The sequence below is a fragment of the Ranitomeya variabilis genome, chromosome 4 (assembly GCF_051348905.1).
Source record: "Ranitomeya variabilis isolate aRanVar5 chromosome 4, aRanVar5.hap1, whole genome shotgun sequence".
Classification (NCBI taxonomy): domain Eukaryota; kingdom Metazoa; phylum Chordata; class Amphibia; order Anura; family Dendrobatidae; genus Ranitomeya; species Ranitomeya variabilis.
Genome location: NC_135235.1, coordinates 751333488 through 751361454, shown reverse-complemented (window position 1 = coordinate 751361454; position 27967 = coordinate 751333488). Strand labels below are relative to the sequence as shown.

The 27967-nt window shown below is 45.4% G+C and overlaps 1 protein-coding gene across 1 annotated transcript in view; it reads left to right on the top strand.

Annotated features, from left to right (window-relative positions):
- LOC143766774 (ABC-type organic anion transporter ABCA8-like) overlaps positions 1-27967 on the top strand; it is a 158366-nt gene that overhangs the window by 13906 nt on the left and 116493 nt on the right. Inside the window, exons 5-16 of the mRNA XM_077254726.1 lie at positions 4307-4465; positions 4607-4701; positions 6575-6801; positions 6905-7043; positions 13114-13299; positions 13568-13715; positions 16392-16557; positions 16629-16687; positions 16815-16925; positions 17880-18055; positions 23436-23555; positions 25057-25195. Coding sequence (XP_077110841.1) covers positions 4307-4465; positions 4607-4701; positions 6575-6801; positions 6905-7043; positions 13114-13299; positions 13568-13715; positions 16392-16557; positions 16629-16687; positions 16815-16925; positions 17880-18055; positions 23436-23555; positions 25057-25195 — 1725 coding nt within the window. The remainder of the gene's footprint in view (positions 1-4306; positions 4466-4606; positions 4702-6574; positions 6802-6904; positions 7044-13113; positions 13300-13567; positions 13716-16391; positions 16558-16628; positions 16688-16814; positions 16926-17879; positions 18056-23435; positions 23556-25056; positions 25196-27967) is intronic.

The window sequence follows — 27967 nt, the reverse complement described above, 5'->3', positions numbered from 1 at the left end:
AAGGGTCGTTTATTTAATCTGTCTGTGCCTGAACATGCTGCTATGCGAGAATATATAAAGGAGTCCTTGGAAAAGGGACATATTCGTCCATCGTCATCTCCCTTAGGAGCCGGTTTTTTCTTTGTGTCAAAAAAAGACGGCTCTTTGAGACCATGTATTGATTATCGGCTTTTGAATAAAATCACTGTTAAATATCAATACCCATTGCCGTTGCTGACTGATTTGTTTGCTCGCATAAAGGGGGCCAAGTGGTTCTCTAAGATTGACCTTCGTGGGGCGTATAATTTGGTGCGAATCAGGCAGGGGGATGAGTGGAAAACCGCATTTAATACGCCCGAGGGCCACTTTGAGTATTTAGTGATGCCTTTTGGTCTTTCTAATGCTCCGTCAGTTTTCCAGTCCTTTATGCATGATATTTTTCGCGATTATTTGGATAAATTTATGATTGTGTATCTGGATGATATTCTGATTTTTTCGGATGACTGGGACTCTCATGTCCAGCAAGTCAGGAGGGTTTTTCAGGTTTTGCGGTCTAATTCTTTGTGTGTGAAGGGTTCTAAGTGTGTTTTTGGGGTACAGAGGATTTCCTTTTTGGGATATATTTTTTCCCCCTCTTCCATTGAAATGGATCCTGTCAAGGTTCAAGCTATTTGTGATTGGACGCAGCCCTCTTCTCTTAAGAGTCTTCAGAAATTTTTGGGCCTTGCTAACTTTTATCGTCGATTTATTGCTGGTTTTTCGGATATTGCTAAGCCATTGACCGATTTGACTAAGAAGGGTGCTGATGTTGCTGATTGGTCCCCTGATGCTGTGGAGGCCTTTCGGGAGCTTAAGCGCCGTTTTTCCTCTGCCCCTGTGTTGCGTCAGCCTGATGTTGCTCTACCTTTTCAGGTTGAGGTCGACGCTTCTGAGATCGGAGCTGGGGCAGTGTTGTCGCAGAAAAGTTCTGACTGCTCCGTGATGAGGCCTTGTGCCTTCTTTTCCCGTAAATTTTCGCCCGCTGAGCGGAATTATGATGTTGGGAATCGGGAGCTTTTGGCCATGAAGTGGGCTTTTGAGGAGTGGCGCCATTGGCTTGAGGGGGCCAGACATCAGGTGGTGGTATTGACTGACCACAAAAATTTGATTTATCTTGAGACCGCCAGGCGCCTGAATCCTAGACAGGCGCGCTGGTCATTATTTTTCTCTCGGTTTAATTTTGTGGTGTCATACCTACCGGGTTCTAAGAATGTTAAGGCGGATGCCCTTTCTAGGAGTTTTGAGCCTGACTCGCCTGGTAACTCTGAGCCCACAGGTATCCTTAAGGATGGAGTGGTATTGTCAGCCGTTTCTCCAGACCTGCGGCGGGCCTTGCAGGAGTTTCAGGCGGAGAGACCTGATCGTTGCCCACCTGATAAACTGTTTGTTCCTGATGATTGGACCAGTAGAGTCATCTCTGAGGTTCATTCTTCTGCGTTGGCAGGTCATCCTGGCATTTTTGGTACCAGGGATTTGGTGGCAAGGTCCTTCTGGTGGCCTTCCCTGTCACGAGATGTGCGAGGCTTTGTGCAGTCTTGTGACGTTTGTGCTCGGGCCAAGCCTTGTTGTTCTCGGGCTAGTGGATTATTGTTGCCCTTGCCTATTCCTAAGAGGCCTTGGACGCACATCTCGATGGATTTTATTTCAGATCTGCCTGTTTCTCAGAAGATGTCTGTCATCTGGGTGGTGTGTGACCGTTTTTCTAAGATGGTCCATTTGGTTCCTCTGCCCAAGTTACCTTCTTCTTCCGAGTTGGTTCCTCTGTTTTTTCAAAATGTTGTTCGTTTGCATGGTATTCCTGAGAATATCGTTTCTGACAGAGGGACCCAATTCGTGTCTAGATTTTGGCGGGCATTCTGTGCTAGGATGGGCATAGATTTATCTTTTTCGTCCGCTTTCCATCCTCAGACGAATGGCCAGACCGAGCGGATTAATCAGACCCTGGAGACATATCTGAGGTGTTTTGTGTCTGCTGACCAGGATGATTGGGTTGCTTTTTTGCCATTGGCGGAGTTCGCTCTCAATAATCGGGCCAGCTCTGCCACTTTGGTGTCCCCGTTTTTCTGTAATTCGGGGTTTCATCCTCGATTTTCCTCTGGTCAGGTGGAATCTTCGGATTGTCCTGGAGTGGATGCTGTGGTGGAGAGATTGCATCAGATCTGGGGGCAGGTGGTGGACAATTTGAGGTTGTCCCAGGAGAAGACTCAGCTTTTTGCCAACCGCCACCGTCGTGTTGGTCCTCGGCTTTCTGTTGGGGATTTGGTGTGGTTGTCTTCTCGTTTTGTCCCTATGAGGGTCTCTTCTCCTAAGTTTAAGCCTCGGTTTATCGGCCCGTATAAGATATTGGAGATTCTTAACCCTGTTTCCTTCCGTTTGGACCTCCCTGCATCCTTTTCTATTCATAACGTTTTTCATCGGTCATTATTGCGCAGGTATGAGGTACCGGTTGTGCCTTCCGTTGAGCCTCCTGCTCCGGTGTTGGTTGAGGGTGAGTTGGAGTACGTTGTGGAGAAAATCTTGGACTCTCGTGTTTCCAGACGGAGACTCCAGTATCTGGTCAAGTGGAAGGGATACGGCCAGGAGGATAATTCTTGGGTGAATGCATCTGATGTTCATGCCTCCGATCTGGTTCGTGCCTTTCATAGGGCCCATCCTGATCGCCCTGGTGGTTCTGGTGAGGGTTCGGTGCCCCCTCCTTGAGGGGGGGGTACTGTTGTGAATTTGGATTCTGGGCTCCCCCGGTGGCTACTGGTGGAATTGAACTGGTGTCTTCATCTTCCCTGTTCACCTGTTCCCATCAAGATGTGGGAGTCGCTATATAACCTTGCTGCTCTGTTAGTTGCTTGCCGGTCAACAATGTTATCAGAAGCCTCTCTGTGCTTGTTCCTGCTCCTAGACAACTACTAGATAAGTTGGACTCTTGTCCATGTTTGTTTTTGCATTTTGTTCCAGTTCACAGCTGTAGTTTCGTTACTGTGTCTGGAAAGCTCTTGTGAACGGGAATTGCCACTCTGGTGTTATGAGTTAATGCCAGAGTTTTAAAGTAATTTCTGGATGGTGTTTTTTGATAGGGTTTTCAGCTGACCATGAAAGTGTCCTTTCTGTCTTCTGCTATGTAGTAAGTGGACCTCAAATTTGCTAAACCTATTTTCATACTACGTTTGTTATTTCATCTCAACTCACCGCCAATACATGTGGGGGGCCTCTGTCTCCTTTCGGGGTATTTCTCTAGAGGTGAGCTAGGACTAATATTTTCCTCTGCTAGCTTTATTTAGTCCTCCGGCTGGGCTGGGCATCTAGAATCAACGTAGGCATGCTACCCGGCCACTGCTAGTTGTGCGTTAGGTTTAGTTCATGGTCAGCTCAGTTCCCATCTTCCAAGAGCTAGTTCCTATATATGCTTATGCTATGTTCTCTTGCAATTGAGATCATGACATGGCACCTTCCCTTTAAGGACATTATTTTCCTTAAAGGAAATCTGTCAGCATGGTTTGGCTCTTTAGCCTCAGAGCAGTATTGTGTAAGGTCAGAGACCCTGATTCCAGCGATGTGTCACTTGATCAGCAACTTTCTGTAGTTTCAGCACAATCAGTGTTTTATCAGCAGGTGATTATCTGCAGGATTAGGTCTCAGGTGCAGAGCAGTCAGGTTAATCTGTGTAACCCCGCCCCCACAATGCACAGTATACACAGAAAGCTGGCTCAGAAGAAATTTGTGTATGTTTTAAAATTATTTCTCCACTTTGAGGGGTGATTTGAACGTTTAATTTTATTTTTTTCAGATTTTGTAGAACTTTTTTTTAGCTTTTCACTGTATTTGTAAGTCCCCTTAGAGGCCTTGGATCTGTTCATATAAGCGCCGGTGTTATATACAGCAATGCCACAGCACTGGTCTCCTTCTCAGGAGTACCATGGTGACAGTCACAGGGGTCTTCATCAGGAATCTGAATTCCGTGAGGTGAGGAAGAGGGTGCACATTCACTTTACGCACAGTCTCCTTCCCCTGCTTCCTATAGAGGTGTCAGTCCGACTTCATTTCCCAGCGCTATCATGGCAGGGTAAGGAGACAGTGCACTAATCAGTGCATCCCTATGCACAGGGTGCACGTTGCTGATCCCTCCTTTCACCCATCCTAGGTCACAGTGCATGATGCCGATCCCTCCTACACCCGTACTGTGTCACAGTGCATGATGCCGATCCCTCCTACACCCGTCCTGGGTCACAGTGCATGATGCCGATCCCTCCTACACCTGTCTTGGGTCACATGTCTCTGCATTTCTTGCCTCCAGGTGTCACCATTAAAGAATTCCCCAGTGAGGAGGAGCTTCTGCGGGAGCTTCAGTACACAGATAGAATGGTCGCAGTGAAGTTCAGGGATGAGTTCACGTATCACCTCCAGTTCAATACTCATCAGGTGCCAGCGCCCAACGACTACCTGGTGAAGAGAGGTGAGTGTTTCATATGGATGCCATCAGATTCGGCCCCCCGAGCACTGGCTGCAGGGGGCTGTTTACCCAGTGATCCCTGTTATGTCCCTTCCCATTGCTATGTTTTTGGGTCACATCTGTCATCACAATGTGTCTCTACAGATTTCTGTTACACTTTGGAGTATTGCAGTCCAGTAAAGTACTGGAAATATGGATTCCTGATGCTACAGGCCAGCATTGACGCCGCCATCATCGAGGTGATGTATACTGTGACTGCTGAATGACATAATTGCAGAACCACTAACCAGAATCTTTGAAAAATCCTGGAGAACAGGGGAAGTCCCAGAAGATTGGAGAAGGGCAAATGTCCCTATCTTCAACAAAGGAATGAAGACGGAGATGACAGGCCAGTGAGCCTTACTTCTATTTCAGGAAATGACAGGCCAGTGAGCCTTACTTCTATACCAGAAAATATCTGTGAGCAAATTATTACACAGCATGTATGTACTGTAAGTACTTGGATAAGAATACAGTAATTAACCAGAGCCAGCATGGGTTTGTACCAAACAAGTCATGCAAGACTTATCTAATTTCCTTCAATGATGGAATCACTGACTGGGTGGATCAGGTAAATGCGGTAGATATAGTATATCTCGACTTCAGCAAAGCATTTGATAAAGTGTCTCATACTATCCTTATTTAAAAAATGACCACGTATGGGATTGACAAGGCTACGGTTAGTTGGATAAATTTATTTAAACATACTGACCAGATAGTTATTAGACTATACTGAGTCAAAAAAGTGTCTGTTTTTTTAAATTAAAAATACAACTTTATTTAAACATACATAAAAAACGTACATGAATTAAAATAGTGCCTCTAACCAAGTGCAAATATATATACGAGGCCAGCTAAAGCGTATGGATAAAAATTATCCTAATATACAGATACATTTTATAAACTCCCCTTTTACTCCTTAATAACGCAAAATTATGCAAATGCTGAGTGGGATATTCAGGATAAGATACACGTCAAATACTCTCCCAAGTCCTCAAAATTTATACCAAAAATTCACTTATGTGAGCTAAATTTAAAGTTTAAAGTGTGAAAAAATATTAATACCTCAATATCCAAATCGCATTATACGTGAAAGATTAATTATATAGGATAATCGACCATACCACATATAAGAGCATATGCCCAAAATACAGGTGCATGTTATACAAGTCTCAATTACTAACAGCTGAATCATGTGGAAAACATCCACAAAAATAAATATCACCACATCATTATCCATCATTGTCTTGGCCCTGGTGTTACAAGTGGGGTACCACAAGGCTCTGTCCTGGCCCCAGTGTTCCAAGTGGGGTTGCACAAGGCTCTGTCCTGCCCCAGTGTTACAAGTGGGGACAACAAGGCTCTGTCCTGGCCCCGGTGTTACAAGTGTGGTACCACAAGGCTCTGTCCTGGCCCCAGTGTTACAAGTGGGGTACCTCAAGGCTCTGTCCTGGTCCCAGTGGGGACCTCAAGGGAGAAATGCAAGATTTTACATCTGGGCAATAAAAATGAAAATTACATCTACAGAATGGGAGGAATAGAACTAAGCAACAGCATGTGTGAAAAAGACTTGAGTATACTAATAGATCACAGAGTGCACATGAGTCAACAGAGTGATGCAGCAGCAAAAAAGGCAAACACAGTTCTAGGATGTATTAAGAGAAGCATAAAGTCTAGATCACGGGAAGTAATTATCCCCCTCTACTCCTCCTTGGAGAAGAGCACAAATGTTCCAATTGGTTTGCCATGAGGGTGATGGGGATCCAAGACTTTGCTTTCTGGTAAGTGATGGCATTTTACAGCAGTGGAGAGTATACAGGAGAGGAGAGGACTGATCTTATAGGAGGTCACAGATTAAGAGCTGCAAAGTGGAAGGAGCAGGTCCTCAGCAGCACAGAGTATTTCTGAAGAGGAGTGATCTGAAGATCAGATTCAAAGAGAGGCAGGTTTGATTTTGACTTAGATTTTGCCCCCCATTGGTGGTGCTTAGGACAATGGAGTAGATGTGTAAGTCCTGCTTTGGATGTGATTGGAGTATAGTCCTGTATGTCACCCCTATTTTTTACCTTGCAGCTGACTACTAATCGTTCGGTCGGGGCCGCCATGATCTCCACTGCAGCTGTGAAGATGAGATCGGTCACGGGGCTATACACACCGATCCTGTACATCGGGGCTTACATCATGGCCATGTGCATGTGTTACATCTCCGTGTCCTACCTGTTGATGCTCTCCATTGCCAAAGAGAGGAAGGAGCATCGGGAGATCATGAGAATGATGGGGCTCCAGGACCTGGCTTTCTGGTGAGTGGCAGCACAGAGGCTTTCAGGATATAGTGGGGAGAAGCAGCTTTGTGTACTTTTCTTACCAGTACTTGGCCGTTCTTCCTTCTCGCCCGCTTTCCAGGTTATCTTGGGGATTGCTCTACGCCCTCTACGTCCTGATTATCGCTAATCTGTTGACACTGGTGACCACCAGTTATGTCTTTGTGGAGAGTTCCTACGGTGTCATCCTACTCCTGTTCTTCCTTTACGGGATATCGATGGTAGGATTCATATCACATCCAGAGATGCATTCACAATTCTGCAGTAATCACCATGCTCGGTCTCTTCGGCTGCTCGTGGTGTGCGGCTCGTCCTGTGCTGCGGTGTTCCCCTCCTGAGCTCTGCAGGAACGCTGCTCCTCTATAATAATGGGGGGCCTTATTCTGGGGGTGCCCTTGCTGTACGTTACAGTACTTTTTTCTGCCCACCGGTCAGTGAGCCAGATGCATAAGGCAGCTCGGTCGGTGCCATTTGCCGTAGTTGCCTATGCAGAGTGCAGCTGTTCAGATGTGTCGGCTGCTGCGCTCTGCATAGGCAGTGACTGAGATGACAAAAGCTACACTGCACTCCCTCGCAACTCCCCGTCTCACATCTCACTTCTTATTTTGTGAAAGGAGAGACAGGGAACGACTGCTAGGAAAGCCCACCCAAATATATAAAAAAGTGTCACCTTGAAAAGAAAAGAAAAACTACTAACGTTATAATAAAGTTTACATCTCTACATACTTTATCTAACTCTAACTAGGATTTTGGCTAGGCTTAGGTAAGGGATAGAACTAGGGTTAGGCTTAGGTAAGTTATAGAACTAGGGTTAGGCATAGGTAAGGGATAGAACTAGGGTTAGGCTTAGGTAAGGGATAGAACTATGGTTAGGCTTATGTAAGGGATAGAACTATGGTTAGGCTTATGTAAGGGATAGAACTATGGTTAGGCTTAGGTAAGTGATAGACCTAGGGTTTGGCATCTGTAAGGGATAGAACTAGGTTTAGGCTTAGGTAAGGGACAAACTAGGGTTAGGCTTAGGTAAGGGACAGAACTAGGGTTAGGCTTAGAAAAGGGATAGAACTAGGGTTAGGCTTAGGTAAGGAAAATAACTAGTTCTAGGCTTAGGTAAGGGATAGAACTAGGGTTAGGCTTAGGTAAGGGATAGAATTAGGGCTATGCCTAGGTAAGGGATAGAACTAGGGTTAGGTTTAGGTAAGGGATAGAACTAGGGTTAGGCTTAGGTAAGGGATGGAACTAGGGCTATGCCTAGGTAAGGGATAGAACTAGAGTTAGGTTCAGGTAAGGGATAGAACTAGGGTCTAAAGTTAGGGTTAGGGTTGGGGCTAAAGTTAGGGTTAGGGTTGGGACTAAAGTTAGCATATACTTAGAGAGAACACCTCATATATAAATTCAAAAGAAAAAAAACAAAAAAGGGGATAATACCTTCACATTCACATGTGTGCCAAAAGAGAGACAACAGAAGGAGTAAATCCCAATTAACAAATTTTATTTAGATCTAAAATAGTAATCACATGAAATACATATAATGTGAAAATAATCGCAAGAGATACAATTCAGATGGTACAACCATCTGTAACCGGTTGCAGCAGAAACAGAAAAACAACGGGACCAAAACACCTAGACCATGTCATCAGAGAACAGATTGCTCAGGATGCAATACCATAAGACAGGGCCTAAATGATCCTATTATGCGAAGTGCTAGCCAGGCAGTACAGATGAGTAAGCAAATAAACACTGGAAAAATCTAAGCCGGATCCCCAGAAAAGATAACCAACGAAATAATTGCACTATACCCTACGATTGCACATGACCCAATAGCCTCAAATAACATGAATAGTCCCAATGTAGTCCGGCTAATATGGTAGACACATAATACCTGCAGTCATGATGGCCTTAGTGTGGTCCCGTGGTACTGAACACCTTGGGACTACAGTTAGGGTTGGGGCTAAAGTTAGGGTTAGGATCAGGGCTAGAGATGGGGTTAGGGTTTGGATTATGTTTACGGTTGGGATTAAGGTTAGGATAAGGGTTAGGGGTGTGTCAGGGTTAGGGGTGTGATTAAGGTTATGGTTAGGGTTGGGATTAGGGTTAGGAGTGTGGTTAGGGTTATGGTTAGGGTTGGGATTAGGGTTAGGGGTGTGTACGGGATAGGGATTCAGTTAGAATTCGGGGGTTTCCACTGTTTAGGCACATCAGGGGCTCTCCAAGCGTGATATGGCATCCGATCTCAATTCTAGCCAATTCTGCGCTGAAAAAGTAAAACAGTGCTCCTTCCCTTCCGAGCTCTGCCGTGCGCCCAAACAGTTGTTTATCCCCACATATGGGGTATCAGCATACTCAGGACAAATTGGAAAAGAACTTTGGCAGTCTAATTTCTCCTGTTACCCTTGGGAAAATAAAAATTTGGGGGCTAAAAAATAATTTTTGTGGGGGAAAAAATGATTTTTTATTTTCACGGCTCTGCGTTATAAACTTTAGTGAAACACTTGGGGGTTCAAAGTTCTCACAACCCATCTAGATAAGTTCCTTGGGGGGTCTAGTTTCCAATATGGGGTCACTTGTGGGGGGTTTCCACTGTTTAGGTACATCAGAGGCTCTGCAAACGCAACATGATGCCCGCAGACCATTCCATCTAAGTCTGCATTCCAAACGGCGCTCCTTCCCTTCCGAGCTCTGCCATGCACCCAAACGGTGGTTCCCCCCCAAAATATGGGGTATCAGCGTACTCAGGACAAATTGGACAACAACTTTTGGGGTCCAATTTCTCTTGTTACCCTTGGGAAAATACAAAACTGGGGGCTAAAAAAATCACTTTTGTGGAAAAAAAGATTTTTTATTTTCACGGATCTACATTATAAACTTCTGTGAGGCACTTGGGGGTTCAAAGTACTCACCACACATCTAGATAAGTCAGCGTACTCAGGACAAATTGCACAACAACTTTTGGGGTCCAATTTCTTCTGTTACCCTTGGGAAAATAAAACATTGGGAGCAAAAGATAATTTTTGCAAAAAAAATATGATTTTTCATTTTTACGGCTCTACATTATAAACTTCTGGGAATTACTTGGGGGTCAAAGTGCTCACCACACATCTAGATAAGTTCCTTAGGGGGTCTACTTTCCAAAATGGTGTCACTTGTGGGGGGTTTCCACTGTTTTGGCAAATTGGGGGCTCTTCAAACGCGACGTGGCGTCCTATCTCAATTCCAGCCAATTTTGCATTGAAAAGTCAAATGGCGCTCCTTCCCTTACGAGCTCTCCCTTGCGCCCAAACAGTGGTTTACCCCACATATGGCGTATCTGCGTACTCAGGACAAACTGTACAACAACTGTTGGTGTCCAAATTCTCCTGTTAGCCTTGGTAAAATAAAACAAATTGGATCTGAAGTAAATTTTTTGTTAAAAAAAGTTAAATGTTCATTTTTTTTTTAAACATTCCAAAAATTCCTGTGAAGCACCTGAAGGATTAATAAACTTCTGGAATGTGGTTTTGAGCATCTTGAGGGGTGCAGTTTTTAGAATGGTGTCACTTTGGGGTATTTTCTATCATATAGACCCCTCAAAGTGACTTCAAATGTGATGTGGTCCCTAAAAAAAAATGGTGTTGTAAAAATGAGAAATCGCTGGTCAACTTTTAACCCTTATGACTTCCTAATAAAAAAAAATTTGGTTCCAAAATTGTGCTGCTGTAAAGTAGACATGTGGGAAATGTTACTTATTAAGTATTTTGTGTGACATATCTCTGTAATTTAAGGGCATGAAAATTCAAAGATAGAAAATTTTGAAATTTTCAAAATTTTTGCCAAATTTCTGCTTTTTTTCACAAATAAACGCAAGTAATATTGAGGAACTTTTACCACTAATGTGAAGTACAATATGTAATGAAAAAACAGTGTCAGAATCATCAGGATCCATGCAAGTGTTCCAGAGTTATAACCTCATAAAGGGACAGTGGTCAGAATTGTAAAAATTGGCCCGGTCATTAACATGCAAACCACCCTTGGGGGGTAAAGGGGTTAAGGTAGGTGCCTTATCTCGTTGCTTTCCTGGGAAAGGAAATAAGTGTGAACCTGTACCTATTCTTCAAAAATAGGGTGGTTATGGCGTCTATATGCTCCAGTCTGGAAAGAGAGTTTGTTGACGCTCAGGGGGACGCCCCTGCTGCCTGTCCACTTGGTAAACTGTTTGTCCTGGTAAATCTCCGTCTTACAGTCCTTAGCGAACATCACTATTCAGTATTGGCCAGACACCCTGGTAATAAAGCCACCGCTGATCTGCTCACTCAGCGTTTTTGGGGGCCAGGTGCTCATCAGGATGTTCGGGAGTATGTAGCCGCCTGCAATATCTGTGCACGTTCTAAGACCTCTCATACTTGGCCGTCAGGGGCTCTCCAACTGTTGGAGATTCCCAGCAGACCTTGGACTCATTTCTCAGTCGGTTTTATCACGGATCTTCCCATGTAGGAAGGGAACACTGTAATTCTGATGGAGGTAGACAGAAATGTCTCATTTTATCGCTTTACCGAACACCAAATCCTTGGCACAAGATTTCATCAGGGAAATAATTAGATTACATGGGATCCAGACCGATATTGTTTCTGATCGGGGGTGCAGTTTGTCTCCAAGCTTTGGATGGCATTTGAAATTTTCTTCTGCTTTTCACCCATAGTCTAATGGTCAGACTGAATGGGTTAACCAGAATCTAGAGAGTATCTCAGGTGTTTTGTATCTGAAAATCAGGAGGACTGGGTCACCTTTTTACCATTAGCTGAATTCTCTGTAAATAATAATCATTGTCAGGAATCGACCAGTAAGTTCCTGTTTTTCAGGGCATATGGGCTCCATCCTCAATTTAGTTCATTTAAAAGTAATCTCCCTTTTAGATTACCTGAAGAACAGTTTTCATCGTCTATTACGTCCGTGTGGCAGGGGGTTACTAATAATTTGAGGAAGATGGGATCCAAATATAAGAGTGTGGCTGATCGGAAACATTTGGAGGGTCCGGACCTGAGTGTTGGTGACTTGGTGTGGTTGTCCTGTAGGTACATTAAGCTGAAGGTTCCATCTTGGAAACTGGATCCCAGGTTTATCGGTCCTTAGAAGATCGTAGCCATCGTCATTCCTGTAGCATTTTACCTTGCTTTACCGCCTATCTTTAGGATCCATAATGTATTCCATCGACTTCTCCTCAAAAAATATGTTGCACCTTCAATACCATCACCTCTACCACCGTCTCCTGTCATTGTTGATGGAAACTTGGGAGTTTCAGATTGCAAAGATCTTGGATTCTCGTGTTGTTCATTGATCACTTCAGTGTCTGGTACATTGGAGGGGGTACGGTCCTGAGGAGTGGATGTGGGTACCAGCTTCTGATGTTCATGCGGCCAGACTGGTCCAGGCTATTTCACGTGGCACATCCAGATAGGCCTGGTCCTGAGTTTCCGGAGGTCCCTCATAGAAGAGGGGGTACTGTCACGGGGTTACCATGACCATGTGGAGCCAGAAGACCACAGCGTCTGATTGCTCCTACTCCAGTGTTGAGGAGAAGCACTTCTTCATTTTAAATGTGTTTATTTCTTCTGGCAGAACAAGGGTTAATGGGCCATATTGGAAATCCTTGTGTTCACAGCTTAGCTTGGTTAGCCACTCCCTTCCCTTATGTTGCTTGGTTTGTGTATGTGGTAATTCCTTATCCTTCTCTGTTTTGGTTTATTCCCCTACCATCACACCCAGGTGCATTCCTCTGTTATGTGTGAGTGAATATCTTGTATGCCTGGAGTTTTCTGTTAACTCTTGTTTGTGTTGCCTTGTTTGTCAGATTGGTGTACTATGGTGCACAGCAGCACCCCTCTTCCCTGGGTGGGGGAAGAGAAGATAAGGTAAGGGTGGAGGCCCCGACATCTTCACCTTCAGAAGAATCCTGGGGAGTAGGGCGAGCTAAGGTGCCCCCTTGTGTTAGGGACAGGGAAGGAGCCCGTGGTCCCAGGTCACCCTACAGCTGTGCCATGACAGCTAGACAGGTATGCTTAGGTAAAGGTAAGAACTAGGGTTAGGTCTAGACTTAGGCAAATAGAACTAGTATTAGGGTTCAGATTAGGGATAGGACTGGGTTTAGGACTATGGTGTGGGATAGTGGCTGGTCGAAGGCCAAGATAATAAAATAGATAAAAGAACAAAACTTTAGAAAAAAGAAACATAACAAAATATAACTTAAATATAAATTATGTATAAAACCAGGTGCTGGCAGCCGCTGATTTCCACATCACTGTATCTCCCTCCCTACAGATCTGCTTCACCTTCATGCTGTGCGCTCTGCTCCGGAAGCCTCGGCTTGTCGCCATCGCCGGATTCTTCGTCACCCTACTGCTCTCTGTCCTGGGCACTTTGCCCCTGGTGAAGATCTTGCCCGTCTTCCTAGAAGTCTTCCTTTGTGTTTTTCCACCATTTGCCTTTTCTATCGGGATCACAGAGGTAAGTGTCAGTTTGTGGCATCCTCCTCCACGTACAGGTCCACATTAGGACTTACCCGTAGTACCTGGCAAAGTCACAACCGTATGTGCAGTGCTGTGATGTGAGTCCAGCGTGTCCGTTCTATAATGTTTAGGGTAAAACTGCAGCAAATTTACAGGAAAATCAGCAACTAAAACAGGTACGACCCTAATAAAGGGCTCCAGGGTGGGAATATTGCATTGTTCATGGCTGTAAGACCCAAACAGACATGGCTGTCCTCTGATTTCAGAGCATCCATATGGAGAATGGCCTGCAGGGCGTCTTCTTCTCCGACATCCCAATCAACTCCTCTTATCTCCTGGCCAGTTACATCGGCCTCCTGCTGGACTCCGTCCTCTACATCCTCCTCACATTGTATTTTGATAAGATCCTGGCAGGTAAAGGTTATGGATATGACACCATATCTTCTGATGTGTCCTGATTAATCAGCACCAGTGTCCACTAGGGGGAGCTCCCTGTATCCAGAGATCCATGATAAGATCCTGTCTGCAGCCACCACTAGGGGGAGCTCCCTGTATACAGAGATACATGATAAGATCCTGTCTGCAGCCACCACTAGGGGGAGCTCCCTGTATACAGAGATACATGATAATATCCTGTCTGTAGTCACCACTAGGGGGAGCTCCCTGTATACAGAGATACATGATAAGATCCTGTCTGCAGTCACCACTAGGGGGAGCTCCCTGTATACAGAGATACATGATAAGATCCTGTCTGCCGTCACCACTAGGGGGAGCTCCCTGTATACAGACATTCATGATAATATTCTGTCTGCAGCCACCACTAGGGGGAGCTCCCTGTATACAGAGATACATGATAAGATCCTGTCTGCAGCCACCACTAGGGGGAGCTCCCTGTATACAGAGATACATGATAAGATCCTGTCTGCAGCCACCACTAGGGGAAGCTCCCTGTATACAGAGATACATGATAAGATCCTGTCTGCAGCCACCACTAAGGGGATGTCACGGGGTCCTTCTCCGATATCACACAATCAACAGAGCTAGAGTATAGTAAACAATTCCAAGACCTTTATTTCGGCAAAAATACGAAAGGTCCCTATACGATCCACCACACAAAGGATAAAATAGTCCAGAACACAAATGCAGTTCAGTAACACGATAAAAGTCCAACAATCCAGAAGAGGATAACATAGTCCATATACTCTTCATTCTCTCTGATGTGCTGCGAATCCATCATCATTCCACACAGGACTGATCTGTGTCTCACCTCCCTGATATTTACAAGTCCCCCTCCTCATTCACAGGTTAGGGGGGTGGGTTGCAGGGGCTCATTGTTTCAACAAGCTAGTTCAACATGTCATTAGCATATTAGCAAACAACATTATTCACTGACCCTGTGGAGAGATAACAGTACAGTGCCCTGGGGGGAATATCAGATGGCAAATAACAGCAATTCATCAATTGGCAAATAACAACTCATCCTTCAACAGAACACCATGATAATCAGTAAAATATAAATATACACAAAATGGTACCCACTTAACATATCCCACCATCACAACCTCTCCCCCCTCATAATAAGTGAGCACGCCATGAGGCCTACACAGACCTCTGGTCTGCTCACTTTAGTCCACTTTGCTCTACTGTTTATAGTTCCTTGTACAATGGCAGGGGTTGCAATAATCATGAGCACTTGTTGTCCTTCCATAAATTCCCGGGTCCTGGCTTTACGGTCATACCAGGTTTTTTGTCTGGACTGGGCCATTCGCTGATCTTCTTTAGCCAAGGTAGCTAGCTGGGCGAGACGGTCTCTGAACGGTACAACGTAGGGAATGATGGGTGTTCCGATGTCTGCGATATCTCCCTCTGATTGTTCTTACAGAACAGTGAGAGGCCCACGGACCTTCCGGCCAAACAGATTGCTCCCTGGTGAGGTCTGGATGCCGTGGTGCTTGAAGGGCCTGTAGTCGGCTGACTGCTCCCACAAAATGACACTGTAACTCCCCAATGTAATTTCCAAGGAGGATATCTGCAGGAAATCCTCCCATAACTCCAATCCAACACAGTTTTTCTCCAAAACCATAATCCAAACACACCAAAGCTCGCTGTATATATTTGTGGACACCCTCCACCAAGACAATGGGAATTCCTGGACCCTGGTAAATTGCCTCGGGTCAAACCACACGTGGGTCAGCGATAGTCAGGAATGCCCCCGTGTCTCTAAATCCCAACACTTTGTATCCATCAATTAAAATCCTGCAGGTGGCTTTGCCATTGCTCTGGGTAGCTAAAGGACAAAGGCCAGAGTCAATACACTCCAGGAGGGGTATCTATGGGGCCATGGTCGGTGGTCCTCTCAGGTGGGGGTGGTGGTAACTCTTCCTCAGGTGAGATGGACTGCCCAAAATGCACTGGACGAGTTGGGGTCCATTGCGGTCGGATAGTAAGGACTTCATCGGCCAGGGCTGCAGCTCTATCCATGGTGCACGGCGTGTGCTCCCGGACCCATTCCCGTACCTCTGCGGGTTACAGAGCAAGAGTATAGTAAACAATTCCAAGACCTTTATTTAGGCAAAAATACGAAAGGTCCATATACGATCCACCACACAAAGGATAAAATAGTCCAGAACCTGAATGCAGTTCAGTAACAGGATAAAAGTCCAACAATCCAGCAGACAGAGGATAGCATAGTCCATATACTCTTCTTTCTCTCTGAGATGCTGTGAACACATCATCATTCCACACAGGGTCTGATCTGTGTCTCACCTCACTGATATTTACAAGTCCCTCTCCTCATACACAGGTTAGGGGGGTGGGCGCAGGGGCTCATTGTTTTAACAAGCTAGGTCAACATGTCATTAGCATATTAGCAAACAACATTATTCACTGACCCTGTGGAGATATAACAGTACAGTGCTGTGGGGGGAATATCAGATGGCAAATAACAGCAATTCATCAATTGGCAAATAACAACTCATCCTACAAGAGAACACCATGATAATCAGTAAAATATAAATATACACAAAATGATACCCACGTAACATATCCCACCATCACAGGGGAGCTCCTTGAGACATTTCTCTCCTCCAGATAAACACGGCCTGAGGCACGAGCCCCTCTTCTTCCTAAGATCCTCATATTGGTCCAGAGGGAAGAAGACCCTGGTACCACCAGACCATGAGGATGGAGGACAGGCTGACATCGGGTATTACATAGAGAAGGCTCCGGCTGAATTACAAGGAAAAGAGGCCATCAGGTATTGTACCGCAGGTGTAGAAGACTTCCGTGCCTTCTCCACCACATCACGTCTGACGTCACCTTTCGTAGGATCAATAACATGAAGAAAATCTACAGCGGCAAAGACAAGAAGATGGAGGCGCTAAGAGGTGTGAGGCAGCAGCGGCAGTACAGTATAATGTAGTATTAACTCTCAGTTCCGATATTCCGGCACCTTATAGTCCAGAATTACAGATTACCAGTAATTTACCGGATACTCGATTGGTTTATCCCTAGGTCTGGACTTGGATGTGTACGAGGGACAGATCACAGCTCTCTTGGGTCACAGCGGGGCTGGGAAGACAACACTACTGAATATCCTGAGTGGGCTGAGCACATCAACCAGCGGTGAGAGACAGCGGCCACCGATACGGTGCGAGACGGCTGAGGTCATCAATACAACACGTGAAGACTGAGGTCACCGTTACCACACGTGACGGCTATGGTCACCGATACCACACGTGACAATTGAGGTTACCGATACCACACGTGACAACTGAAGTCACCGTTACCATACGTGACAGCTATGGTCACCGATACCACACGTGACGGCTGAGGTTACCGATACCACACGTGACAACTGAGGTCACCGTTACCATACGTGACGGCTATGGTCACCGATACCACACGTGACGGCTATGGTCACCGATACCACACATGATGACTGAGGTTACCGATACCACACGTGACACCTGATGTCACCGATACCATACGTGAAGGTTGAGGTCACTGATACCACACGTGATGGTTGAGGTCACTGATACCACACGTGACGACTGAGGTTACCAATACCACACGTGACGACTGAGGTTACTGATACCACACGTGATGACTGAGGTTACCAATACCACACATGACGACGGAGGTTACCAATACCACACGTGACGACTGAGTTTACTGATTCCACACATGACGGTTGAGGTCACCGATACCACACGTGACAGCTATGGTCACCAATACCACACGTGACAACTGAGGTTACCGATACCACACGTGGTGGTTGAGGTCACTGATACCACACATGACGACTGAGGTTACCGATACCACACGTGACGACTGAGTTTACTGATTCCACACGTGACGGTTGAGGTCACCGATACCACACGTGACAGCTGAGGTCACCGATACCACACATGATGGTTGAGGTCACCGATACCACACATGAAGGCTGAGGTCACCGATACCACACATGAGGTGCTGCAGCAGTCGCAGCATCCTGTGATCACCATCGTGACCATTATTCTCCCTGCGCTGTAGAGCAGCCGTCAGCATGGTGATGTCAGTACGTCTCCTGTTCTGTAGGGTCGGCTACCATCTACAACCATCGACTCTCCAACATTCAGGACCTGGAGGAAATACAGAGGAAAATCGGCTTCTGCCCACAGGCCGACGTCAAATTTGACCAGCTGACAGTGCGAGAAAACCTGGAGCTGTTCTCCAGGATAAAGGGGGTTGCTGCCCAAGACGTGGCGTCTGAGGTAACACATTTGTCCTCACTGTGTTGGCCACACTAAAAAAATGTATCACCAAGTGGTGAAAAACAAGTGGAAATTCCAGAAATCACACTTTTCAGTCACAATAAGTCCCCCAAAATTTCAATAATACGGTGGGGGAAATAAATACAGTATTTGATATCTTGCTGATTTTGTAAGTTTGCCCACTGACAAAGACATGGACAGTCTATAATTTTAAGGGTAGGTTATTTTTAACAATAAGAAATAGAATATCAAAAATAAAATCTAGAAAATCACATTGTATAAATTATAGAAATGTATTTGTATTTTGCAGTGAGAAATAAGTATTTGATCCCCTACCAACCATTAAGAGTTCTGGCTCCTACAGACCAGTTAGACTCCTAATCAACTCATTACCTGCATTAAAGACAGTTGCCTTACATAGTCTCCTTCATAAAAGACTCCTGTCCACAGACTCAATTAATCAGTCAGACCCTAACCTCTACAACATGGGCAAGACCAAAGAGCTTTCTAAGGATGTCAGGGACAAGATCATAGACCTGCACAAAGCTGGAATGGGTTACAAAACCATAAGTAAGACGCTGGGAGAGGAGGAGACAACTGTTGGTGCAATAGTAAAAAAATGGAAGAAATACAAAATGACTATCAATCGACATCGATCTGGGACACCATGCAAAATCTCACCTCGTGGGGTATCCTTGATCATGAGGAAGGTGAAAGATCAGCCTAAAACTACACAGGGGGAACTTGTTACTGATCTCAAGGCAGCTGGGACCACAGTCACCAAGAAAACCATTGGTAACAAATTACGTCGTAAAGGTTTAAATTCATGCAGTGCCCACAAGGTCCCCCTGCTCAAGAAGGCCCATGTGCAGACCCGTCTGAAGTTTACCAATGAACACCTGGATGATTCTGTGAGTGATTGGGAGGAGGTGCTGTGGTCAGATGAAACAAAAAGTGAGGTATTTGGCATTAACTCAACTCGCCGTGTTTGGAGGAAGAGAAATGCTCCCTGAGACCCAAAGAACACCGTCCCCACTGTCAAGCATGGAGGTGGAAACATTATATTTTGGGGGTGTTTCTCTGCTAAGGGCACAGGACTACTTCACCGCATCAATGGGAGAATGGATGGAGCCATGTAACGTAAAATCGTGAGTGACAACCTCCTTCCCTCCGCCAGGACATTAAAAATGGGTCGTGGCTGGGTCTTCCAGCAACACTATGACCCAAAACATACAGCAAAGGCAACAAAGAAGTGGCTCAAAAAGAAGCACATTAAGGTCATGGAGTGGCCTAGCCAGTCTCCAGACCTTAATCCCATAGAAAACTTATAGAGGGAGTTGATTTCCTAGTTGCCAAGCGACAGCTTCAAATCTTAATGATTTAGAGATGATCTGTGAAGAGGAGTGAAGCAAAATTCCTCCTGACCTGTGCGCAAACCTCATCATCAACTACATAAAACGTCTGACTGCTGAGCTTGCCAACAAGGGTTGTGTGTTGTGAAATTGGATTCTGGGCTCCCCCGGTGGCCACTTGTGGAATTGAACTTGTGTGCATCATCCCCTCTGTTCACCTGCTCCTATCAGGATGTGTGAGTCGCTATATAACCTTGCTCCTCTGTCAGTTTCTTGCCGGTCAACAATGTAATCAGAAGCCTTCTGTGCTTGTTCCTGCTACTAGACAACTCCCAGCTAAGTTGGACTTTTGTCCTTGTGTGTTTTTGCATTTTGTTCCTGTTCACAGCTGCTGTTTCGTTACTGTGTCTGGAAAGCTCTTGTGATCGGAAATTGCCACTCTGGTGTTATGAGTTAATGCTAGAGTCTTAAAGGAATTTCTGGATGGTGTTTTGATAGGGTTTTCTGCTGACCATGAAAGTGTCCTTTCTGTCTTCCTGCTATCTGGAAAGCGGACCTCGATTTTGCTAAACCTATTTTCATACTACGTTTGTCATTTCATCTAAAATCACCGCCGGTATATGTGGGGGCCTCTGTCTGCCTTTTGGGAAAATTTCTCTAGAGGTGAGCCAGGACTGTCTTTTCCTCTGCTGGGATTAGGTAGTTCTCCGGCTGGCGCTGGGCATCTAGGGTTAAAAAACGTAGGCATGCTACCCGGCCACTTCTAGTTGTGCGGCAGGTTTAGTTCATGGTCAGTATAGTTTCCATCTTCCAAGAGCTAGTTCTCATATATGCTGGGCTATGTTCTCTCGCCATTGAGAATCATGACAGTTGTGCCACCAAGTATTAAGTCTTGTTTGCCAGAGGGATCAAATACTTATATCTCACTGCAAAATGCAAATACATTTACAGTGCCTACAAGTAGTATTCAACCCCCTGCAGATTTAGCAGGTTTACACATTTGGAATTAACTTGGCATTGTGACATTTGGACTGTAGATCAGCCTGGAAGTGTGAAATGCACTGCAGCAAAAAAGAATGTTATTTCTTTGTTTATTTTTTTTTTAAATTGTGAAAAGTTTTTTCAGAGGGTCATTTATTATTCAACCCCTCAATCCACCAGAATTCTGTTTGGTTCCCCTAAAGTATTAAGAAGTAGTTCAGGCACAAAGAACAATGAGCTTCACATGTTCGGATTAATTATCTCTTTTTCCAGCCTTTTCTGACTATTTAAGACCTTCCCCAAACTTGTGAACAGCACTCATACATGGTCAACATGGGAAAGACAAAGGAGCATTCCAAGGCCATCAGAGACAAGATCGTGGAGGGTCACAAGGCTGGCAAGGGGTACAAAACCCTTTCCAAGGAGTTGGGCCTACCTGTCTCCACTGTTGGGAGCATCATCCGGAAGTGGAAGGCTTATGGAACTACTGTTAGCCTTCCACGGCCTGGACAGCCTTTGAAAGTTTCCTCCCGTGCCGAGGCCAGGCTTGTCCGAAGAGTCAAGGCTAACCCAAGGACAACAAGGCAGGAGCTCCGGGAAGATCTCATGGCAGTGGGGACACTGGTTTCAGTCAATACCATAAGTAACGTACTCCACCGCAATGGTCTCCGTTCCAGACGAGCCCGTAAGGTACCTTTACTTTCAAAGCGTCATGTCAAGGCTCGTCTACAGTTTGCTCATGATCACTTGGAGGACTCTGAGACTGACTGGTTCAAGGTTCTCTGTTCTGATGAGACCAAGATCGAGATCTTTGGTGCCAACCACACACGTGACGTTTGGAGACTGGATGGCACTGCATACGACCCCAAGAATACCATCCCTACAGTCAAGCATGGTGGTGGCAGCATCATGCTGTGGGGCTGTTTCTCAGCCAAGGGGCCTGGCCATCTGGTCCGCATCCATGGGAAGATGGATAGCACGGCCTTCCTGGAGATTTTGGCCAAGAACCTCCGCTCCTCCATCAAGGATCTTAAGATGGGTCGTCATTTCATCTTCCAACAAGACAACGACCCAAAGCACACAGCCATGAAAACCAAGGCCTGGTTCAAGAGGCAAAAAATCAAGGTGTTGCAGTGGCCTAGTCAGTCTCCTGACCTTAACCCAATTGAAAACTTGTGGAAGGAGCTCAAGATTAAAGTCCACATGAGACACCCAAAGAACCTAGATAACTTGGAGAAGATCTGCATGGAGGAGTGGGCCAAGATAACTCCAGAGACCTGTGCCGGCCTGATCAGGTCTTATAAAAGACGATTATTAGCTGTAATTGCAAACAAAGGTTATTCCACAAAATACTAAACCTAGGGGTTGAATAATAATTGACCCACACTTTTATGTTTAAAATTTATAAAAATTTAACTGAGCAACAAACTTTTTGGTTTGTAAGATTTATGCATCTGGTAATAAATCCTGCTCTTGTTTGAAGTTTGAAGGCTCTAACTTATTTGCATCTTATTAAACCTGCTAAATCTGCAGGGGGTTGAATACTACTTGTAGACATTGTATATAATTTATACAATGTGATTTTCTGGATTTTATTTTTGATATTCTATCTCTCAATGTTAAAATTAACCGACCCTTAAAATTATAGACTGTTCATATCTTCGTCAGTGGGCAAACTTACAAAATCAGCAAGGGATCAAATACTTATTTCCCCCATTGTAAATTCAGAAGTTTTTGTTAACCACTAAAATACCTAAAAAGCAACAAAGCCCCCAAACAATGGCGGAGGAGCGAGGCAGAGGTCTGAGATAAAAGCTCAAAACCTGAGAATTTGTCCGTTCCTTACGGGTTTAATAGATGCATTTTCGAGTTCATTCACACAGTCACAGTTTTTGCTGCAGATTTCTCCTGATGAGTCACAAAGGGTCCACAGCGAAAATCTGCAGAACAGGAATGAAAAGGCCGAACTCTGCTCCGCAGGGCGATGTCTGCTGCATCCCTCGGCCTCCTGCTCCCGAAATCCACCACCCCGTAATAAGCTCCTCTGTAATAAACTCCTCCATAGTAAACCCCTCCGTAATAAACCCCTCTGTAATAAACCCCTCCATAATAAGCTCCTCTCTAATAAGCCCCTCCATAATAAGCTCCTCTGTAAATAAACCCCTCCGTAATAAGCCCCTCTGCAATAAACCCCTCTGTAATAAGCTCCTCCATAATAAACTCCTCTGTAATAAACCCCTCCATAATAAGCCCCTCTGCAATAAACCCCTCTGTAATAAGCCCCTCGGTAATAAACCACTCCGTAATAAGCCCCTCCATAATAATCACCTCCATAATAAACCACTCCGTAATAAGCCCTTCTATAATAAGCCCTCTGCAATAAACCCTTCTGCAATAAACCCCTCCATAATAATCACCTCCATAATAAACCATTCCGTAATAAGCCCTTCCGTAATAAACCCCTCTGCAATAAACCCCTCTACAATAAACCGCTCTGCAATAAATCCCTCTGTAATAAACCCCTCCATAATAAACCCCTCTGTAATAAACCCCTCCATAATAAACCCCTCCATAATAAACCCCTCTGTAATAAACCCCTCTGTAATAAACCCCTCTGTAATAAACCCCTCCGTAATAAACCCCTCCATAATAAACCCCTCCGTAATAAACTCCTCTGTAATAAACCCCTCCGTAATAAACCCCTCCGTAATAAACCCCTCCGTAATAAACCCCTCCGTAATAAACCCCTCTGTAATAAACCCCTCTGTAATAAACCCCTCTGTAATAAACCCCTCCGTAATAAACCCCTCTGTAATAAACCCCTCTGTAATAAACCCCTCCATAATAAACCCCTCCGTAATAAACCCCTCCATAATAAACCCCTCTGTAATAAACCCCTCTGTAATAAACCCCTCTGTAATAAACCCCTCTGTAATAAACCCCTCCATAATAAACCCCTCCGTAATAAACCCCTCTGTAATAAACCCCTCTGTAATGAACCCCTCTGTAATAAACCCCTCCATAATAAACCCCTCCATCCATCACAGGTGGGGAATGTCCTCTCTGACCTGGACATGGCCGACATCCAGAATGTGGCCGCCAACAAACTCAGCGGCGGCCAGAGACGGAAGCTCACACTCGCCATCGCTCTGCTGGGAGATCCAGAGGTAAGTGGCTCCTGCTGAGGAAGAAGCCGGCTGCAAAGTGAGGCGACCGCAGAGGATCCCCATCATCCTGTGTGATCCCCATCATCCTCTGTGACCCCATCATCCTCTGTGACCCCATCATCCTCTGTGATCCTCATCATCCTGTGTGATCCCATTGGAGCGCCCCCAGACGCAGGGCCGCATAGTAATCGGTACCGGGCCTCTCTTTCTCGGTCTTGGGGTTGTCACGGTGGCTAGACCCAGTCCGTGACCCTGCTAAGGGGCGTCCAATTAAAGGTGGTGGTGCGTGGTGCGATGAAATAATGAGGACACAGGGTTGCAGTCTCTTTACCTCTTTACTGAAGGCTTCGGGATCCGCAATCCAGAGCACTGCTAACAGGGCAGGCTGAGACCGGCCGGTCCGAAGGCACCTCCAGACCTTCCTTTGCAGGTGGAAATCAGTGGCCTACCTACTAGCGCCTGGGTGTTGTAGTACTTCCCTGCTGAGCACCACGGGATAGTCCTCACAACTGTCGTGTATGTTTCTGTTCTTTCTCTCTGTCCCCCAGATGATATGGATAGGACGCACCCGTATGACGGGGTAGGCCTGGAGTTATTTTATAGGGACCCCAGAGACGCCCCTCTCCCACAATTGCCTCTGTTGTCTTCATTAGGTGATTTAGGTGAGACAGCCAACCTATAATTAACTGTCCTGCCGTTGGTTTGAAGTAATGCATAGAGCCCAATACTTCCTCGGCGTTCCGGCCACCGGCTACGCGCCTCAGTAGGATGTTGCCTCGATCTTAAGGCACGACTCCTACTGGTTCTATTCTCCTTTGTGCTGTGATCTCGTTTCTCACTTCTCCACAATAAACCTCGCTTCTTGTCCTTTCTTAAGATACCGCCGCAATGTAGTTCCGTAACGATCTGTCCTTTTCGCTAGGCCTCTGTCAGGATCCCCCCCTGACAGGGACCCCCCTGAATCTTCCCAAGCAACCTCTTCTCTCACTAGGTGTTGCCTGGGCAAAACCCAGTCAGCTTATCTCTAACTTCCTATCCAGCCCCCAGTTTTACCCAAGTGTGAGGAGTGGCCTAATACGTAGAACTCTTTTCTCCCCCTGGTGGCCGGAGTGTGAAGTGTAATGTGTGACTGTGATACCTGGTCAGGTGAACTCCTTTAGTGCAATCAGACGTACCATCACTCCCCTTAGTGGCAGAGCGACGTTACTGCAATGACCAGGTCTCTGGGGTGCTGCACCGTCATCCTCCGTGATCCCCATCATCCTCTGTGACCCCCATCATCCTCTGTGAACCCCATCATCCTGTGTGATCCCATCATCCTCTGTGATCCCCATCGTCCTCTGTGATCCCCATAATCCTCTGTGACCACCATCATCCTCTGTGACCCCCATCGTCCTCTGTGATCCCCATCATCCTCTGTGATCCCATCATCCTCTGTGATCCCCATCATCCTCTGTGCCCCGTGGATCACGGTTGTAATCTGCTGCTGTATTTTCTCCAGGTTCTTCTCCTCGATGAGCCCACGTCCGGCCTTGATCCGTTCTCCCGACACCATGTCTGGGCGATACTGAAGGAACGCAGAACTGATCGGGTCACACTCTTCAGCACTCAGTTCATGGACGAGGCCGACATCCTGGCAGGTGAGGAATTGTGGCACATTTACCTTCCATTACAACTCTTCACAGCAGCTCACCTGACTGTAATATCACAGTAGCTCTCCTGACTGTAATATCACAGCAACTCACCACCTGACTGTAATATCACAGTAGTTCTCCTGACTGTAATATCACAGCAGTTCTCCTGACTGTAATATCACAGCAGTTCTCTTGACTGCAATATCACAGCAGTTCTCCTGACTGTAATATCACAGCAACTCACCATCTGACGGTAATATCACAGCAGCTCTCCTGACTGTAATATCACAGCAGTTCTCTTGACTGCAATATCACAGCAGTTCTCCTGACTGTAATATCACAGCAGCTCTCTTGACAGTAATATCACAGCAGTTCTCCTGACTGTAATATCACAGTAGTTCTCTTGACTGTAATATCACAGCAGTTCTCCTGACAGTAATATCACAGCAGCTCTCCTGACTGTAATATCACAGCAGTTCTCCTGACTGTAATATCACAGCAGCTCTCTTGACTGTAATATCACAGCAGTTCTCCTGACAGTAATATCACAGCAGCTCTCCTGACTGTAATATCACAGCAGTTCTCCTGACTGTAATATCACAGCAGCTCTCCTGACTGTAATATCACAGCAGTTCTCCTGACAGTAATATCACAGCAGCTCTCCTGACTGTAATATCACAGCAGCTCTATCGACGGTAATATCACAACAGCTCTCTTGACTGTAATATCACAGCAGATCTCCTGACTGTAATATCACAGCAGTTCTCCTGACTGTAATATCACAGCAACTCTCCTGACTGTAATATCACAGCAGTTCTCCTGACTGTAATATCACAGCAGCTCTCCTTACTGTAATATCACAGCAGCTCTCCTGACTGTAATATCACAGAAATATCACAGCAGCTCTCCTGACTGTAATATCACAGCAGTTCTCCTGACTGTAATATCACAGCAGCTCCACTGACTGTAATATCACAGCAACTCTCCTGACTGTAATATCACAGCAGCTCTCCTGACTGTAATATCACAGCAGTTCTCCTGACTGTAATATCTGTTGTGAATTCTGCTTTTGGGCTCCCTCCGGTGGTTGTAGGTGGTAATGCAGTTGCCCCTGAGTTGCAGTCCTGGTCAGATGTATCTGGTGATTGCAGTTCTGACTGGTGTATTTAGGCGTGCAGGATTCATTAGTCCTTGCCAATTGTCAATTGTTGTTGGGAGGTTTAGGACCTCTGCCTGGTTCCTCCTGCCTTTCTGCCAAATCAGCAAAGATAAGTGTCTGGGTTTTTTTTCCTGTGGCACACATGTTGTGTGCTTCACAATTCAGTGCTATTCTTTGTGTTTTCTTGGCCAGCTTAGATTGTGTCAGTATTTTCTCAGTGTTGCTGGATTATCTGTAGTGGCAGATATACATTCCATGTCTTTAGTTAGATTGTGGAACTTTTTGTATTATCTGCTGTGGATATTTTTGGAAGGGTTTTAATACTGACCACCTAGTAATCTGTCCTATCCTTTCCTATTTAGCTAGAGTGGCCTCTTCTGCTAAATCTTGTTTTCTACCTGCGTGTGTTTATTCATCTCCTACTCACAGTCATTATTCGTGGGGGGCTGCCTATCCTTTGGGGGTCTGCTCTGAGGCAAGTTAGCATTCCTATTTCCATCTATAGGGGTATTTAGTCCTCCGGCTGTGTCGAGGTGTCTAGGGTATGTTAGGCACACCCCACGGCTACTTCTAGTTGCGGTGTTAGTTCAGGATTTGCGGTCAGTACAGGTTCCACCGACTCCAGAGAAAGTTTCATGCGGCTCCAAGGTCACCAGATCATAACAAATATCACAGCAGCTCTCCTGACTTTAATATCACAGAAGCTCTCCTGACTGTAATATCACAGCAGCTCTCCTGACTGTAATATCACAGCAGCTCTCCTGACTGTAATATCACAGCAGCTCTCCTGACTGTAATATCACAGCAGCTCTCCTGACTGTAATATCACAGCAACTCACCTGATGGTAATATCACAGCAGCTCTCCTGATGGTAATATCACAGCAACTCACCTGATGGTAATATCACAGTAGTTCTCTTAACTGTAATATCACAGTAGTTCTCTTGACTGTAATATCACAGCAACTTTCCTGACTGTAATATCAAAGCAACTCTACTGATGGTAATATCACAGCAGCTCTCCTGACAGTAATATCATAGTAGTTCTCCTGACTGTAATATCACAGCAACTCACCTGATGGTAATGTCACAGTAGTTCTCCTGACCGTAATATCACAGCAACTCACCTGATGGTAATATCACCGTAGTTCTCTTGACTGTAATATCACAGCAACTCTCCTGACTGTAATATCAAAGCAACTCTACTGATGGTAATATCACAGCAGCTCTCCTGACGGTAATATCATAGTAGTTCTCCTGACTGTAATATCACAGCAACTCACCTGATGGTAATGTCACAGTAGTTCTCCTGACCGTAATATCACAGCAACTCACCTGATGGTAATATCACCGTAGTTGTCTTGACTGTAACATCACAGTAGTTCTACTGACTGTAATATCACAGCAACTCTCCTGACTGTAATATCAAAGCAACTCACCTGATGGTAATATCACAGCAGCTCTCCTGACGGTAATATCATAGTAGTTCTCCTGACTGTAATATCACAGCAACTCACCTGATGGTAATATCACAGTAGTTCTCCTGACTGTAATATCACAGCAACTCACCTGATGGTAATATCACAGTAGTTCTCCTGACTGTAATATCACAGCAACTCAC